This window comes from Sarcophilus harrisii, chromosome 1, assembly GCF_902635505.1.
Source record: "Sarcophilus harrisii chromosome 1, mSarHar1.11, whole genome shotgun sequence".
NCBI classification, from domain to species: Eukaryota; Metazoa; Chordata; class Mammalia; order Dasyuromorphia; family Dasyuridae; genus Sarcophilus; species Sarcophilus harrisii.
The window spans coordinates 25213080-25232818 of record NC_045426.1 but is presented as its reverse complement, the minus strand read 5'-3'; the positions used below and the strand labels follow the sequence as shown (position 1 = coordinate 25232818).

Genomic DNA, 19739 nt, shown 5'->3' with positions numbered 1-19739 from the left:
TGTCTCTGTCTCTGTCTCTATTTCTCTCTTCATCTCTCTCTATCTCTGTCTGTCTCTCTTCCTCTCTCTCTCTCTCTCTCTCTCTCTCTCTCTCTCTCTCTCTCTCTCTCTCTCTCTCTTTCTCATACAGAGCTACAAATATAAATATCATAAACTATGCTTGGGACGAGTGTCACAAGGGAATTGGAATACCATCCCTGTGCTTGGTGTGACAGAGACACCCAGGACACACATGGGAATCATTAGTGAGAAAAAAAGAGCAGGGAGTAGATTTATAGAAATGTTTGCTGATCTAGTGACTATCATATTTTAAAAAAATATATTTTCATTAAGTGCTGAGCTCTATTGTTTCTATCTGGTAAAGAGCAGCATATGTGATCAACACTCTAAGTTTGGTCCCTGGGGCAAAGTTGAGGTCCCACCCTTATTAAAGCTTTCTTTGTGATAGAGTTTCATGTTATTATTGTATATTAAGGTCAGATTCTCTTGTACTGCAGAATAGTTAGACATCAATCTTTTTTAAAAATTAATATATTTTTTACTTCTCCACCAGCAGAAAGGCCCCTATCTCTAAAAGGTATTAAATTTAAAGATTATCCATTTTTTCCAGTATCAAAGGGGAAATGGGAAACTTTCAATTTTTTGTTATTACTAGGACTTTATTTTTTTTCAAAAAACTTTCTAAGTAAGTTTTATGAAATGAAATGATTTTGGTACGCCAAACTGGAACTCCATTTTCCTCCAAGAACGAACTTGAGATTAGCACTGTATGAAAGTGGCCACAGTGAATCAGTTTGAAGGATGTTTGGAAAATCTGATAATCTGAGAGATTATTGGTAAGAAGAAAAATTAGAAAGTTAAACAACCTTAAAACCAGAACAGTTAATATATACCTGAATTTAGGTAAATAATGAAAAAAAAAAGACTGACATATTGGACAAAAAGACAGCATAAGCCAAATTTTAAAGAATAACTGCATAATTCTTTAGAAAAGTTCTCAATTCTACTTCTCTTTCCATAGGAACCACTTAATCTTGACAGTGTTCTGTAAAGATTATTTGATCAAGTTGACCTAGAAAAGAACCATAAAAATAAGCTGATGCAATTTTACAAGTTATTATAAATCAGTATGTCCCATTGAAGTAGAAGAGATTGATGTTATCATGGATACTTAAAGTCTTTCACATAATTATTATTATGGTTGTACTTTGACCCAGAGAAACCAATGGTGCAATCCTAACTCAAGCACATGGAATCTCAGTAATGGCAGATATACAACATAAAAAGCCAATGATCCAGATGGACTTCCATTATGTAATCTATACCAAACTTGTGTATGTAAGGTACATAAGGGGTCATACACCCCTGGAGTGTGACCTGGGCAGATAGAAATTAGATGACTCCTGCAATTTAATAAATTCATTATTATTAAATTATAAATTCATTATAAAAGATCAATCTTTTTACATGACAAATGAGAAACTATTTTACATGTGTGTGTATATATATATATATATATATATATATATATATATATATATATATATTTGCTGAGGCAATTGGGATTAAGTGACTTGCCCAGGGTCACATAGCTAGGAAGTTTTAAATGTCTGAGACCAGATTTGAACTCAGGGTCCTCCTGAATTTAGGGCTGGTGCTCTGTCTACTGCACTATCTAGCTGTCCCTGCATATACTTTTAAATCTACATATGGATTTACATATAAATCTAAATCCATTTTATGTCATCAATAGCAGTAGCAATATTAAAAAAAATAAACTGCTATGATCTAATATTGGTTATATATAAATATACCATGTGATATAGTATATATAACATTTTATATTATACATATAATATTATAATAAGCATACTATAATTATAACATAATATAATAATATACTCTAGGAGACGTCTTTCATAATCATTTAACCATTCGCCATCGCAAACGTGATTAGCATTTGCTACTCTCCTGCAGGTTAGATATCAGTTCTGTATAGCTTCTGTGGATATCTGGAAAAGGCATGAATCAAATTTTAATTAATTTAAATAGAATTATGGATCAAAGAATTGATTAATTGGGTAGCAAGGTAGCTTCTGGAGTCAGGAAGCCCTGAATTCAAATTCAACCTTCGATACTATCCTGAGCAAATCACTTAACCCTGTTTGCCTCAGTTTACTCATCTGTAAAATGAGGTGGAGAAGAAATGGCATACCAGTCCAGAATTTTTGCCATGTTGGACACAACTGAACGACGATTTCCTAACCCCTGACCCATAGTTCTATCTACTGCTCTACTTGCTGCTTAAGGGTCAGAATTTTCCTCTTGGACTGAAGCTGTAATATTCAACCTCAGTAGGAAGGAGTTTTCTAGAGAAAAAGATGGATGCTTACAAAGGAGGTGTCTACTTATCCTAGAGTCAGAGCTCTTCTCTATCCAGTGATCTGCTTAGTCCTGGCTGGATTGAGGAAAATCTGAATCCACAGACAAAGACATTAGCTTTCCTTGATTTCCTATTTTGTCTTCTCCTGTCTTCCCCTCCTGCTGGTCTGCTCACTTAAATTCCTCCGTCAGCATAGCTGAATGATAGAAAAGAGTCTCTCATACATCATCTATATACATGTGTACAGGAGGAAGAGGTTCGGAATCATAAGCAGTGGATTTAAATTTTGGTCCTGATGCTTAGAATCCATATGAAATTGGACAATATCTGGTGTCTCCATTTCCTCATCTGAAATATAGGGAGGGATTGCACTTGATGATCTGTAATATCTTTTTTCACTCTGTGCTTATAATCTTATGTAAGAAAAATTGCCTATTTTTTTTAATCTCCAGTCTTTTTCACATTAAAAAACCATGCCAATTAATTGGGTGTGAACATCATTGGGAGATAGAATGAGATAGTGGAATTTGTGTCCCCAGAGCACCTGGGTTCAACTTCCTGTTCTGGCATCTACTACCTGTGTGACCCTTGGGAAATTTAGACCCCAGTTTCCTAATTTGTAAAAATCATAAGATTGGGCCAGATAACCTAAATCTATGATTCTAAAATTCCTAATTGGCATGTAGATCTGATCTTGCATTTTCTATTCTTTCTCATTTTTTCCTTTTTGATCTGATTTTTCTTGGGCAGCATGAAAAATATGGAAGTACGCATAGTAGAAGTGCACATATTAAACATATATTGGATTACTTGTCATCTGGGAGAGGGGGTGGAAGGAAGGGAGGGAAAAGTTTTGGAACACAAGGTTTTGTAAAGTGAATGCTGAAAAATGATCCATGTATATGTCGATTGGACTGGCTACATTACTAGAATGCTGAATGCATGCTTTCCGAAAAGACTATTTTATGGAGAACTCACAAAAGGCACGCACTCATGTGGTGATCTGAAAAGGTGATACAAGCACACTCTCAAAGTCTCTTTTAAGAACTTTGGAATTGATTGTGGGATGTGGGAGACACTGGTACAGAACTGCTCAACATGGTGTGCCCTCCTCAGAGAAGGGGCTGGGCTCTACAAGTGAAAAAGAATTGAAGTATCTGCGAAGAAACAGGAGATGCTCAAAGTTAAAAGAATTTAAAGTACTGGAACCACCTCACCTACTTTGAAGAATAGAGTTGCTTGAGGATCTCAAGAGGTAACAGTTTCCCAAGGTCACGTATACAGTCCTTGAATCCAGGCTTTTGTGACTTTGAGGCCATCTCTCTTTCTACTCTATCTTATTTCCATCCAAACACCTTCGCAGTGAATAAATAGACAATTTTTGAGTACGTATGTAGTTTAGCTCTGTTTTAGATTTTGGGGAATTGGACTCATATAATCTTAAGAGTTGGAAGAAATATCAGATGCCATCTTGTCCAACCATCCTTGGACAAGAATTCCCTCTGCAGTTGATATGAATGGTTGTCAGATCACTGCTAGGAGATCTTCAGAGAAGGGGAGAAGTAAAAAATATGGTATACATCTTGGGGATTTTCTTATCCTTGAGGGACCATAATCTATATCCGATGATATTTGGAGATACCTACGATGCTTGATTTCCTTCTTATTTAACTTCTTATTGGATATATTGAACCAGATATGCCTTAGAGATTTTAAAATCAACATGTCCATAAGTGAATACATAAATCCTTCCCTCTTTCCAGCTTCCTTATTACTGTTGAGGAGGTACCAGAATCTTCCCAGTCACTCAAGCTTGCAATCTAGCTGTCATCCCTGACTTCTCCCTCTCTCCTATCTTCCCCTCATATCATAACACTCTTTGTTTATGCTTTCTCTTCTCTGACCCTGTACCACATTGGTACAGTTCCTTATAAGCTAATGCCTGGACTGTTGTAATGACCTTTTGGTTGGTTTCAAATCCATTCTCTACTCAGCTATCAAATCCATCTTTTTAAAGTACAGGTCTTACCGTGACTTTTCCTTGTTCAATAAACTCCAGTGGCTTCCTATCACCCACCATTAGGATCAAATATAAAATCCTTTGTTAGACTTAAAAACAATGTGTATGGTTATCTTTTATTTATTTTGTTATACATTTCCCAATTACATTCAACAGTTTTAATTTTTAAAAAAATGAATATTTAGTTCTAAATTCTCCCTCTCCCTCCTGCCCCTCTCCTCTTGATTATGAAAACAAGAACATCTGAAGTCATGAAAAGCATATTTCCAATTAGCCATGTTGCAAAAGAAGAAAAACCAAGAAAAGTAAAATGTCAGAAAACATACTTCAATCTCTCCTCAGAGTTCATCAATTCTCTCTCTGGATTTAGATAGTAGTTTGTGATGAGTTCTTTGGAATTGTCATGGATCATTATATTGATCAGAATACCTGAATCTTTCACACTTGATTATTATTATTATATTGATGTTACTGTGTATATGATGAACTTCTAGTTCTGTTCATTTCACTTTGCAATAGTTCCTATAAAACTTCCCAGATTTTTCTGAAAGAATCCTGCTTGTTATTATTTCTAGCACAAGAGTATTCCATTACCATCATATACTACAACTTGTTCTGCCATTCCCCAATTGACAAACATTCCCTCAATTTCTAATTCTTTGCCACCACAAAAAATGATGCTACAAATATTTTTGTCCTTTTCCTTTTTCTTTGATCTCTTTGGGATACAGACCTAGTGGTGATATTATGGGATCAAAGGGTATGCAGAATTTTATATCCCTGTGGGCACAGTTCCAAACTGTTTTCCAAAATCGTTGGATCAGTTCACAACTCCACCAACAATGTACCCTCTCCAGTACTTGTCATTTTTCTTTTATATCAGATTATCCAACTTTGACTTTTAATGGTCTTTCATGACCTGGATGTTTTCCTATCTTTCCAGGCTTCTTACACCTTTCTTCTGCTAGCTTATGATACAATCCAGTGACATTGACTTTATGGCTATTTCTCACATAAGAGAAAGAGTATTTCCCCTAGTTGTCCCCCATGCTTGAAATGCTTTTCCTTTTCACCTCCACTTTCTGGATTCCTTCAAGTCTCAGCTTAAATACCTTCTTGTAGGAAGTCTTTTCTGGTTACTCTTAATGCTACTCACCTTTCCAAGATTTGGCCTATTTATATTTTTTTAAAGTTGTTTCTGTGTTGCCTCCCCAGCCCCCATTGGACTACTAGCTCTTTGAGGCCAGGGCCTTTTTTCTTCCTTGCAACACTTTCATGGTGCCTGGCATATAGTAGGTGTTTAATAAATGCTTATTACCTTAACTTGACTGTTTATTACCCAATAGTACTTCATTTTCCCGGAGGATGCAGGATTCACCATTGACAATACTGGAACCATATCTACAATGATGAATTTTGATTTCAACAGAGGACCCAAAAGGTAAATATTGTAGGTAGATTTTTTTCCCACTGCAAATGTTGCTCCTTTTGTGGAAATTTCCATTTTCTGTCCTTTTTTCATTATTTCTTGCTTCACTGCCATTCTATAGATGCTTTTAATACCAATAAAGAATATTGAAAACAAAGTCCTTTTTTGACTCTTTGCCTATATTTTTGCTACTGATGAGTTTTGTAGAAAGAAGACAATATGGTGCCATAAAGAGAGAATAAGAGAGAGAAAGAGAAAGAGAAAGAGTGTGTGTGTGAGTATGAGTGTGAGTGAGTGTGTGTGTGTGTGTGAGAGAGAGACAGAGACAGATACACACACACACACACATACACATACAGAGAGAGAGAGAGAGAGAGAGAGAGAGAGAGAGAGAGAAAGAGGAGGAGGAGGAGGAGGAGGAGGAAAGAAACTATACCAAGTACTATATTAAGCATTTCACAAATATCTCATTTACCTCATAACAACCGTGTTAGATCTGGGATCAAAGACTTGGATTCAAATCTTGACAATTCAATTCAACTTTTACTTTGTACAAAGAACTATACTTAAGTTCCAGAGATCCCAAGACCAAAACAAATTGGGCCCTGTACTCTAAGAGTTTATGTGTATGGGGTGGGAGGAAGGGAGATATAACATATAAGTGACTTTTTAAACTCATTTACTCTAAGATATTGACAAATCATTTACAATCTCTAAACCTCAGTTTACTCATATGTAACTTGAATGAGCAGCACTCCATTATCTTTGAGGTCTCTCCCAGCTCTAAATACATGACTAAATTTATTTTTCCACTTTATTTTCATCTATCCCATTTAGAACTTAGTCCTCACAATAGGGCTGCCTAGAATGGGGGCTGGATGTGCTATTGCCCCAAGCTCTATGGAAGTCTCTGGACCAGGGAGAGTTTAAGTATTTTTTTTTTCCCATCCTCAATGGCTAGAGAATGGAATCTTCTTTTGTATAAATGGCTATGGACAGAAACATTCCCATTATTGCCCAATGAACCTTAAAATTTAGTAGACCAATATCTCCTAGTTTCCTCTGTAGGATCACAAATGTCAAATGGGGAAGCATTGCCTACGGTTATTATTTTTATTTAATGCTGATTTTTAGGAGCTTCCTAGGTATCAGGGTAGTTTACAGAAAATGATAATGTAGCAATAAACCACTCAAACCCAATCCCTCATGAGCCTGAACTGAGACTCAACCACCTCGGCTGGTTGAGGATGTTACACTCCTTGCTTGTCTGATCTCTATGTTAACAGCCTCAGCACTCCGGTCTCCACAGAGGCTCCTGTTTGTGCAAACAGGAAGAATGGATCAGGCCTCAAGGAACCAAAGAGGCCTGTTTATGTATTTTTTGCTACAAAATTCCCTCAATTTACAGTGGTGTCTTTATCTAGGGGAGAACTAACTAAAAGATATAACTATTGTTTTCAAGTAAGAAAACCCAGAGAAAAATGAAGATGGATATCTAAAAATTTGGTTTTTATTTTGTGTTTACTGCTGTAGTTGAATGAATTTTTAATCTCATCAGTAATTATTGCACAGATTGCCCATCCTATCTCACTCTTCCAGAATCATAGATTTAGAATTACAAAGGCTCCTGGAAGTAATCAAGGCCGACCCTCTCATTTGGGGAGTTCAGAACTACACAGCTACTAAGTGTCTGAGGCAAGATTTGAACTCAGATCTTCCTTGCTCCCGCATTAGTGCTTTTGTCTAAGTCCCCTGATATTCATCTGTGGGAGAGGATTTCCACCTCATTTCTGCTGTTCTTGTTTGTATATAGGAGCAACTAGATGGCCCAGTGCAGAGAGTGCTGGCTTTGGAGTTTAAAGGAAGGTTTGATTTCAAATTCTATATCAAGCATTTAGTTACTGAGTAATCTTGGGTAAATAAACTGAGTAAGCTGCTCTTCAGCTACAAAATGGAGATAATAATAGCAACTATCTCCCATGATTGTTATGAAGTAAATGAGATAATATTTGTGAAATATTAATGTGAAACATTATATGTGAAATAATATAGTATTTGGTATAGTTTCTCTCTCATTTTTCCTTCCTTTTTCCCTCCCTCCCTCCCTTCCTCTCTCTCCCTCCCTCTCTCTCTCCCTTCCTCTCTCTCTCTCTCCTTCCCTCTCTTTCTCCTTCCCTTCCTTCTTTTCTTCTTTCTTTCTTTCCTTCCTTCCACCCTTCCTCCTTTCTTCCCTCCCTCTTTCCTTCCCTCTCTCCCTCCCTCCTCTCCCTTCCTTCCTTCCTTCCTTCCTTCCTTCCTTCCTTCCTTCCTTCCTTCCTTCCTTCCTTCCTTCCTCCCTCCCTCTCTTCCTTCCTTCCTTTCTTTCTTCCTTCGAAGGAAAACTTCCAGTCTGTATTGGTAAAAGGACTTTTTCCACTTGTAATCACCAATGAAATCACAAGTTAGATCAAAATAGAGCTTTATAACTTATGCATTAACAAATGGTTAAAAAAAATCACTAATAACAAATTATTTTTTAGAATTGACCTTTCCTTAAACAAATTAAAGTGAGACCCTTTCCCTTCCTTAGGTTCTGAGCTTGTTACATTGAATGATTAAATTACCCATTTGCAAAATTTGAATCTACAATTCTTTTGCTAATGGTTCATACAGAATTTCTAATAAAGATCAGCATAATGCTCATTATCCCTTCCTTCTTTCTTTGGCTTTGGGAGTTTAATAGGTTCTAGAATCACTGAACCTTTAAGTAGGGATAGAGAAATTGCTGTTTGCCTCATTTATTCTTGTTAACTCAATCCTTCCAGGGAGATAGCAGCAGCAATGGAATCCCCATTGTTTGGTTTCTTATGGAAATAGTGGAATGTCTCATTAGGACTTTTCTATCCCCAGTAAAATACCCAGTATCCATTGAGTTAGATGGAGTATACTAGAGGATTATAACTGGCTCTTATAAATTAGCTAGTTCAGTTCATTTTCCAAATTAGTAAGTCTTATTCTTATTAGATAAAAATAATTTATCTCATGAATTTAAGTTTGTTAGAATCCAACTAAAGGTATCACAGGTCTTGGAAAGAGCATGGAGCCATGGGAAAAAAGCTGGACGTTAGAGTTCAATTCCACATCTGATACTCCTAGTTGTGTGACCATAGGCAACTAACTTGATCTGTCTGAGGCTCAGTTGGAAGATGAAGATCATGGATTAAGAGCTGCAAAGAAGTTCAAAGTTCATTTAATGAAAACCCCTCATTTTCCATGACAGATAACTGAAGTCCTGAGAAATAAATTGATTTTTCAAAGATAGAAGAGCCTCTGATGATTAGTTAACAAGTATTTGTTTAGAGATTTGTTATGTATCAGGCATTGTGCTAAGTACACAAAAAATAAATACATTGTATTAATAATAAATATATGAAATACAAAAATACATAGAAATGCTAAAAGAGCCTTCAGAAAGCTTACATTCTAAAAGTGAATGTTTTTGCACCTATCTCATGTACTTGGTTTGAGCCTTAACCAGGAGAATATGTAAAAAAGCTTTGAGAATTTTAAAGGCTATCTAAATGTCATTTCTTACTAATTGTTTTATTTTGGGAAAACTTGTGAAATCCTGCAGAGTGATGCCTTTTTCTAGATAATCTTGAGAAAACCTCAAGTATGGTTAAACAAATCATAATTTATCAGAGTGCTTTGGGTTTGTTAGAGTATAATTAGCTAAATATAGGCAGTGAGGTAGTTCAATGGATAGAGAACTTGACATATAGTCAGGAGGATCTGAGTTCAAATTTGATCTCAGATGCTTACTAGCTGAGGACCCTGCTCAAATCACTTCATCTCATTTGCCTTCATGGACTGGAGAAGGAAATGGCAAATCATGCTCATTGTCTTTGCCAAGAAACCATGGCACCATATTCTTCATAAAGAGTCATACTCTACTGAACAGCAACAAAATCTAGATATTTCTATGAAGTTAATTACATTTTAAAATTTAGATTTTTAGATTAATTTAGAGCAAAATTAAAAATTAGATTTAAAAAATCTGGGTTTAATGACCCTCTTCCCCCAAATAGAAAAAAGATGAACAATTTCCATATACAAACTAGAAAAGAAAAAGATGAAAATGTGAAAAATGTGAAAATACAAATCTCATATATATGGTTTGCTAAAAGTATATAAAATATTCATTGATTTGAATTCAACATGTCATTTTCAATGTTGTTCTGCTTCTTGGTATTTCCTTTAGTGTGCTCTCTCTCCCTTTCTCTGTCGATTTTCTCTGTCTCTCAATTATGTTTTCTTAAATACTTCAATGACTTTATTTCCTTTTTGTTGGGGACTCTCTCATACTAACCACCCCCCTTAACACAAAAAAGAAAGCATAACCATTGTATCAAATTGGCACAGTTAAGCAGATCCAAACATTTGCCATGTCCCAAAATCCATCATTGTGCACTTTCTGTCCATCACCCTTCTATTAGGAGGTAGGTGGTTGAGAACATTTTCCACCTATAGAATTAGAGAGAGAAATAAGCAAGGTTTGGGGATTTGCTGTTTTGTTTCTTTTCTTTTTTTCTTTTGCTCCGAATAATTCAGATTTGCTGTCTAAATCAATACAATTATCCAGATAATTGCTGAGTTTGTCCCTTTACTTGGCTCTTGCGGATAGAATCATGTTTCCTGGGAAACAGCCTAGCCACCAATCCTTGCACCTGGGAGTTGAGAGGAAAGGCCAATACAATCAGCAGCATCAGCTCTGCATAGTGCTTCGTGTTAATGAGCCAAACAGTAATCTTCCTATTAGGAAACAGCCAGCTTCCCCATAGCTTGTCCTCTCACTCCCCAAATCCATAACCATTTCTGCTGAAATGGAATCCCATTAATCATCCCCTTTGGATCTCTCTCCCCAATCATTACACTGTTTAGAAGAGTTCTGAAACAAAATCCTTTACTCTTGTCAATCAGTTTTCAATATTGAAAAGTCTGGATTTGGAAGACTAATGACTAGAGAACTGATCCTAAAAAGACACTTAGCTTAGTGTCCCAGTAGGAAATAGTGGGGGCTACCGGCAGGGAAGCTGAATATGACTTCAGATGACCCAAGTTCAAATCCTGGTTCAATGACTTACTACTTGGTCTCAGTTTCCTTAGATGTGATATGAGGGCATTAAACAAGACAGTGCATTGTGCAGATCAAAGGATCTGGGTTCTAATTATGGCTCCACCACATTCTCTGTGTGATATTGGTCATCGCCTTTATTTATTTTTTTATTTTATTTTAGCTTTTTATTTACAAGATATATGAATGGGTAATTTTTCAGCACTGACCCTTGCAAAACCTTCTGTTCCAATTTTTCCCCTCCTTCCCCCACCCCTCCCCTAGGTGGCAGGTAGACAACACCTTATTTTTGATCCTCGGTTTCTTTACCTGCAAGATAATTGAGTTGTGTTAAATGATCTCTGAAGTCCTTTCTTGATCTGCTTAAGTCTATGAACCTGTGAAAAGTCATGATTGAGAAAAAAGAAAAGTATTTATAGAGTGCCTGTGCCACCAGGTACTACACTGAGTATCTTACAATTATTAATGGAATATAGCTTCTGGGGAAGAAAGCAATAATTTTCAGGTCCCCTGACCTTAGGGGGCTTCCATTCTAACAATCTGTCAGTGATTCTAAAGTCCTCTGCTTTGGAATCTGTGACCCTAAAGGTCCCACCCCTAACTTAAAGAATATTGGGATTCTAATCTGTCAACAAATGTTACTGTCTCTTGGTCAGTGATATCCAAATTCTGGAGACCACTCCTTGGCTCTACCCCTAGGCCATAAAATTAGCGGATCTGTCCCATGAAGAACTAGACAAAGGGGCAGACAACATTGGTTAATAATAGTTACTTCCTTTTTAGTCCATTCAATGAAAAGACTTGGATCTTTTGCTATTTAGCTAGCTTTACTACTTCCCGTTTGCCAGTTGGGTGCATGTTGGGAGCTGAGATGCTTCCTGAGTGTGCCGGGGGCCTCTTCCTGCAGGGAATAAATAAATGCTTTCTCTTTGTCCCCTCTGATTAGTTTATTTGGGGAAGGGTGTCCAGCACCTGTCCCACACCGATTTAGGAGACTAGCATTCTTTAAACTTCCCAGTGTTAGAGGTCAAAGGATTGTAGATTTTAATTTGGACTGGATTTGGAGGTCATAGGAGTGCATCCATGTTGAAGGACCATCCCTCTCGAGTTCTTTTCTCTGGGGGTCTTGGGAGAGGTCTCATAATGAGATGGGGATAGGGGTGTGGCAGCCATGGGTGTAGCTATTCCACAGATCCATAGAGATAGACTAGTGTAAAGGCACCCTGGGGCCATGTTTCACTTGTTCCTTGCTAATCAAAGCTCTGATGTGCCCCTAGGCTCAACTGATTTGACTATGTAGAACATGTCTCAATTCACACATGATAGAAGCAATATTTTTGGATGAGTTTTTGATGGATTTGGCCAATCCAGTCTGACTGATGAATTTATTCTCAACAGTTGGACCAATCTTGTGTGCAGACCCAGCCTAAAGCAACCCTGCATCTCTAACTGCACTCTCCCATTGCTTTGGAATTCATTTATTATTATTATTATTTTTAGCTTTTCACTGCTTATTAAAGTGACTGACCCGGGAGGACTTTTTATCATGGGAAATATAAAGATCTTCCTCATCAATGTAAACAATAAGGTCCCTATTCTCACCTGCAGGTAAGGAAATGAAATGTTATTTAACTTTGATAATTAAATATGGAAATAAGATGAAATTCATTATTAAACTTTTTGCATTTTGAAGTCTTTGGGAGGGAGTGGGGAGGAAGTAAACATAAAATTACAATGAAAAAAATGATTAATTTTTTTCCTAAAGTGGGAAAACCACCTAAGATATAAAATCCCTGAATAAAAAAGGTTTTATTATTGGAAGTAAAAGATCTTCAAAGAGAGAAATGCTTTTGATATTCTATTGGAAGGATGTCATACATATTGAGTGCATTGCCAGGGCAATGTATCCTTTGATTCACTGGCCAGAGCTGTCCAGCTGCATTTCTAGCCTTCTCTGCTCCCAAGAAGATCCCCATGTTTAATGTCATTTCCAAAGAACTTAGAAAACCATTCTGGTGATCAAGAATTTTAAGTGCCAAGTGCTAACTTTTCAGGAAAAAGAAGACCTGCACTTTGTCCAATGCTGCTCTCATATTCTTTTCTTTAAATAAGTTTATTTAACATCAAAGATGGCATCCTGACTCCTATCCTAGTGAACTCAACCACTCGTATAGAAGGCAATATCACACTTGATGAAGAAACTCCACTGGGAAAAACCCTGGGTTCCTGCCAAGCTACCGATGAAGACCAGATGGGGCATCTTACCTTTGAATTGGACCCAGGGAATAGATACTTTGCTATTGACAAAGGTGGGTCAGGAATTGGTCTTGGGTCTTGGAAGCAGTGGGGTACAGGTGAAAGAATTAGGTGTAAAGGGGCAGCTAGATGGATGGAGCATCAGAAGTCAGGAAAATCTGAGTTCACATCTGACCTCAGCTACTAAACACTTCCTAGCTGGTGACCTTGGGCAAGTCACTTAACCCAAATTGCCTAAAAAAAAAATCAAGAATTGGATGTAGAGTTTGAAGACTTTTTTTTTTTTTTTTCCAAATGCTGGTTTTTCTATTTCTTACCTGTATTAGCTTGAATACCACCTTAATCTTCAATGCCTCAGTTCTTCAAGTGTAAAGTCAGAGGTTTGGACTAGATTGTTTCTAAGCACCCTTTTAGCTCTAAAATTTAAGTAGTCATTCATGATGTTTAGTGCCTGGTATACTCTCTAAGTGGTACCAAAATTAATAAATGAACATTTATTACATGTTTATCATATGCCAGGCACTGTTCTGATGGCTGACATACAAAGAAAAAGAAAAACCAATCCCCAAGGAGCTTATCATCTAACGGTTGCAGTTCAGGCTTAAGAACTGAGAATTTTGGGTTTTAATGAAATTCAGCATTGTTTTCCAAGCTGGTTTGATTCCTGGAAACTCTCAACTGGAATTCCCAGGTTCATCCTACCAACATAAAAATTGTGTAGAACAGCCTGTGCAGTGAATCACAGTGAACAAATCATTCAATTTCTTGGCACTGTCAAAGTGGTTTGTCATCAGAAATGGGTATGATTTTGATTTTATTAGTGGAAAGACCATCGAAAATACTATATTGCCACCTGTTTTTACCCTGCACCCTGAGGGGCATGGGACTTTTTTCTATGACTTACAGCTGAAATGTTCTATATATATATGGCGTCTCCACCATTACAATGTGAACTCTATGAGAAAAGGGATTGTTGTAGTTATCCATTTGAATCTCTAGCATTCAACACAGGGCTTTGCATAGTCAGTGTTTAATAAATTTTTTTGCTCACATTCATTCACTTGGATTTTTCCTTCTGTTTCTCTTCTTTCTCCTTCCCTCTTCATCTCTTCCCTTTAACTCTCCCTCTCTCTTCCAGCTTCTTCCTCTTTTTCCTTTTCTCTGTGGGAAAACAAAACAAAATAAAACAAAAAACCTTGAAGAATGAACTTTCTTTTTGATGTCTTACAATAAGACTTTGGGATTAGGGCAGCTTTTTAAATAACTTCAGCTGTACAAGAACAGTGAAATCAAAATGTGGAGCATTTAGTAAGATATCTTAAGGAATGATTGTGGGGAGGTGTTGGGTGGAGATGGGGGCCTGAATGAGTCACAGTCAGGTAGTTCATTGCCTGAATTCATTAGCTAAATGCTTAACTTTCTTTAAAAATATTTTAAAAATTATTTTACACATATTTTAACTTTTTTTTTATTTTCCCCAGTTACATATAAAAATACAACTTTTTTTTTTTTTTTTTTGGTTATACATGTACATTCATTTTTTTTTTTTTTTAACACTATCTCTATGAATCATGTTAGGAGAGAAAAATCAGAATAAAAGGGAACAGCTATGAGAGAAAAAAAAGGGTAAAAATGATTATAGCATGTGTTCATTTACTTCAGTCTCCATAGTTCTCTCTATGTGGATGGCATTTTCTATCCAAAGCTTATAATAATTGCCTTGGATGACTGAACCACTGAGAAAAACAAAGTCTGTCATAGTTGATCATCATATATTCTTACTATTATGTGTACAATGTATTCCTGGTGCTGCTTCTTTGTGCAGTATCAGTTCATGTAAATCTTTCCAGGCTTTTGTAGAATCAGCTTTTTATTTTATAGAATAATAATATTCCATTAGTTTCATATACCATAACTTATTTAGCCATTCCCCAATTGGTGGGAATCAACTCGTTTTGCAATTTTTTGTCATCACAAAAAGAGCTGGGACAAACATTTGGCACATGTGGGCCCATGTTTCCTTGGGATATAGACTCAGTAGGGGCACTGCTGGGTCAAAGTATCTGCAAAGTTTTATAGTCCTTTGGGCATAGTTCCAAATTGCTCTCTGGAATGATTGGATCATTTCCCAATGGCACCAACAACGAAATGCTCAACTTTCTACTTTAGTTTGTCCATAGATGAAATAAAATGATTTTCTGGATTTTTTTCTAGTAAGGTATGAAGATATTGAAACATATCATATGATTCTCTCCAACTTCCCAATTTTATATTTTGGCCCTTAGGTGGCACAATGGATAGGGTGCTGAACCTGGGGACAGGAAGACTCCTCTTCCTAAATTCAAATCTGGCCTCAGACACTTAGTAGCTGTACGACCCTGGGCAAGTCACTTAATCTTGTTTGCCTCAGTTTCCTCAAGTGTAAAATGAGCTGGAAAAGGAAACGGCACATCACTCTAGTATCTTTGCCAAAGAAACCCCAAATGGGGTCATAAAGAATTGGACATGACTGAACAAAAACGTATGTGGAATTAACAGAGTGAAGGCTTTTTCATGGGAATATAGCCTTAAACTATACTTTAATTGAGATGTGAGACTTTATAATAACAAATAGAGTGAGAGCTAAAAAGTTGCAGGTGTTGTCCCCTCCTTTTTTCCTACCACCTCTTAATTAGAATTTAAGTACTTCTTTTAAAGGTGATGATGGCTTTGAATTCTCTTAAGAATTTATTACTTGTCTTCTTTTATTTCTGGGGTATATTTCTGAGATTAGAATGTAAGCCGAACTCCCCCAAACAATGGGGGGAAAGGCCAGGATGGAGGATGGGGGCTTCTGCATTCAGGGTATTTAATCTTGTGTTTCAGAGTTGTGCTTGGCACTCCTTTTGCTGACACCTTGTCAAATTGGAAATGCCCTTTCTGGTCAGATGGTAATAAGCCCCTTTTTGCTTTTTTCCTTTCTGGTCAGATGGCAATAAGCCCCCTTTTACTTTTTCTTACTCTGAGGGTCTCTGATTGTTTTTGTGGAGGATACTGAAGGGGCCGAGAAACTGTTCCCTTTCCTGAAACTGTGTTCCCTTTAAGATTATCACTCTGAAACCATATTCCCTTTTGATTTGTGATCCCTTTTGGAGTCTCAGCCCCTCCTGGGGAAGGCATATCCCCCCAGATAAGTTATCTTTCGGGATGCCAGAGCCTTTGATTTAATTAGAAATCCTGGCCAAAAAGCACCCCTTTGAAGTGTTAATTCCAATAGGAGATCTGGGCTGGATACTGATAAGCATCTAGGCTGGGGAATCTGAGTCCTCAAGGACAATTTCTGGACTCACTCCTTGCAAAGGCCCAAGCAGTTTGTGAGGACCCTCTGCCCACCGAGAAGGCATACTCTTCTCAGTGCCAAACTCTATTTCCCTAATAGGACTTTGCCACTATAGTCAGTCTCTTAGCAAACTGGTTTCTATCAAACAATAAACTTTCATTTTTACCAGTAATACTTCAGGATAAGTGAATTCTTTCGCTTTGAACCTGCGGGTCAACCAAAGGGGGATTTTAACAACTCTCTTATTGCCACTACTTTGTCACCACTGGAAATTGAGGGGAATCAATACTGTCCCACACAACCTTTTCTATTTATTCCTGCTCTGCTAAAGCCTAGTATCAACCAATGCCTTTCTGCAGTCAGCAGTTTCTCATCAATTTTCTGAAATACACTGTAGGCTCCAATCCACTTCCAGACTACTCATTAATGCTGGCTTAACTGTGATTCTTATATCTTCACTGCCTGAAGGCAGGTCTGTTATATGCCATCTCTCCCTCAGGGTTCTCTGGTAATGTTAAGGAAGTTAGGAGGTATCTAGTCTTTGTCACTGGGTTACAAGAGAACCAGTTATATTGCTCCAATTTAGAGATCCTGGTGCCCTTTAATCATCTAACAGTCAATTTACCTTTTACAAAGGAATATTTATTTCAAAAGTATCCATCAACATATGAACATCCCCTTCATCAATACACACACCTGGAGCATAATCCCTCATTCCTAAATCCTCTTCAGTTTCTCAGGATGAGAATGTTAAACCCTGGATACTAAGTCATAGCTACCTCACTTCCTTGCAACTTGGACTGGGAAAATTTAGTTTAGAAGAGTCCATGAACACCTTGAAGCTCTGATTCTCCTTTACATACCATTATGTTATAAATGCCCAGGTGGATTATCTTGATCCTTGCTAGGATAGTGCCCCCTCCTTTTGAGTATTGCCCCACATTTAGATGTCTCTTATCCTTGACCTTCTTATTTTGATCCTTATCCTGTCAGGCTTAAGTTATGATTCTTTTCTGGAATAATGGCTTGTCCATCCTCCCAGTGTCCTTGCCCCCCTTATCTGCCTTTGTTTCCTCTAAAATTAACAGCTGTTAGGATAAAATTGTATTCTCAGGTAATGCATTCTGTTTGCAAATCCTAGTTAGCTAAAACTCTATATAATCTCTCTGCTTTTGTTTATCTGCATCAAATGCTTTGGATTATAGTCCCACTTGGTCAGCTAGCTTAAACTCTTCACTTTAAAACATTAAAACAAATCTCTACTTGCCTCAGTTTCTTGGGTATTGCAGATGAATTTATAGTTTAACTCAGTATCTACTTAGCATCAGTCTCACCAGTTCCAAAGCCACCCCAGGCTGTGTCTTAGCTTCTCAAGGCTTTCCTGTTGGTCAGGTAGCAACATCTGGTCTGAAATTCTGGCTCCAAGATCTGCATAGCTCTGGTTCCAGCTCCAATGTATGAGACTATGCATATCTAGAATTGAAAAAGGCAAATGAAACAAGACCAGATCTTTAAGCCTATTTCTTCTGGCCACAGTTCTTAAGGGGAGGTAAAGCTGCTTTCAGTTCTTTCTCAGTTAATGGCATTGAGTGAATGAGATGTTGACTCTAGATATCACTGAAGGGGAGAGAGGAAGGGAAGGAAGGAAAGGAAAGAAGGAGCAATGGAGGGAGAGTGGAAAGAGAGAGAGAGAGAGACAGAGAGAGAGACAGAGAGACAGACAGACAGACAGTCACACAGCCATACAAAGTCTGGTAGCTTTAATCATTCAGCCAATTTCACCCATGTGGTAGATGAATGTAGAATGAAGAAGGTCCTTTACATCTCCTATTTCGATGTCTCTATTTTAAGTGATCTTGGCACACACTAAAATTGTATTATATTCATTTAGATTATACTTTTCTTTAAAGATTTGCCAGGACTTTTGTGTGTGGTGAGGACTTTTTGAAGGACGCCATTCTCCTTTGTGATGAAATGTCTTGATGTTCCAGAGGGCGGGACTGTGATGGTCACTAACCGTCTGGATCTGGAGGAGGCTGACTTTGTGAGTGTTCAGTCCTTTACCATTAAGGCATGTGACGAAGACAAGCATTGTGCAGCTGTTCCTGTGATGGTGTACATTCATGGGATCAATGATAATCCACCATTCTGTGATAAGTATTTGTACAGGTGAGCCCAAGATAGGGAAAAGAGAAGAAGAAAGATTTAGGAGTCAGGTACCTATTGGAGAAGCCAAACTACAGTGAGCTTCTTGATAATAAGTAAATTCTCTAATTCTCCTGTTAGTGCCTTTTATGCATGGCATTCCCAATATTGAAAACATGGTCAGCTAGACCAGATTCCCTTATCCCTAGAACATTTTCTTTCATTTCTTAATGAGTTCAGTGCTTTGTTTGTTGAGGTTGGGAAAGGGACCCCGAAAGTTTGGGGTTATAGATCAGTGTTGTGAGGTGTCTCAAAAGAATTTTCAGGCTTGAATCCATTTCCTGATCAAGGGCAAATTTTTATTGCGATTGTAACATCAATTGAGGGTGGGGGGGTACATTGCAAAAGAATTTAGCAAAATGCCAAGAGAAAGAAGAGCCCTTTATCCAGCTTTCTATCATTGACAGGCTGATTCTCTGGCCCAGGGGCAGGGCCAGAGAGTGGTCTCCAGAATTTGGTTCTCACTGACCAATAGATTATGACTATTGTCTCAGGAGTTTGGTTCCATGGGACTATCCAGAGACTGGAAGCTATCTGACTGAGAAGTGGTCTATTCAGAATCAGACAGCTTACTTGGGTGTGGGGATTTCCTGAGGCAGACTCCAAAGCCAGAAGATTGAGGATTACTGACTCATTGTTAGAACAGAAGTCCCCCCTAAGATCAGGAGACCTCAAAATCATTGCTCTTTCCCCTAGAAGCTAATTTTACATCAGGTTCACTGTCTTTCTCTCCATTTTAATTCCTCTCATTTTAAGGGGACTTTACTATACTTACTGTTATTCTCACAAAGGTCTAATTTCCCATTTCCTCAATCTTCCAAATTCCTATGATTTATTTTTTCATTTTACTTCATCTACATACAGGGACGGTGACACTTTTGATCTTGGCAACATTAACAAGTGTTTTATTTCCATCTCCCAGAACACTTAATTTCTTTTATTTGATCATTGTATTTTATCCTTCTATTTTCCTTATTCCCAATTCCTCCTAAACCTACATGAGACCTCTCCATT

The 19739-nt window shown here is 37.5% G+C and overlaps 1 protein-coding gene across 1 annotated transcript in view; it reads left to right on the top strand.

The window, feature by feature from the left end:
• Nucleotides 1–19739, top strand: part of LOC100927149 (cadherin-related family member 3) — a 98131-nt gene that overhangs the window by 42708 nt on the left and 35684 nt on the right. The window contains exons 5-8 of the mRNA XM_012543546.2: nt 5750–5844; nt 12446–12553; nt 13058–13254; nt 18512–18689. Coding sequence (XP_012399000.1) covers nt 5750–5844; nt 12446–12553; nt 13058–13254; nt 18512–18689 — 578 coding nt within the window. The remainder of the gene's footprint in view (nt 1–5749; nt 5845–12445; nt 12554–13057; nt 13255–18511; nt 18690–19739) is intronic.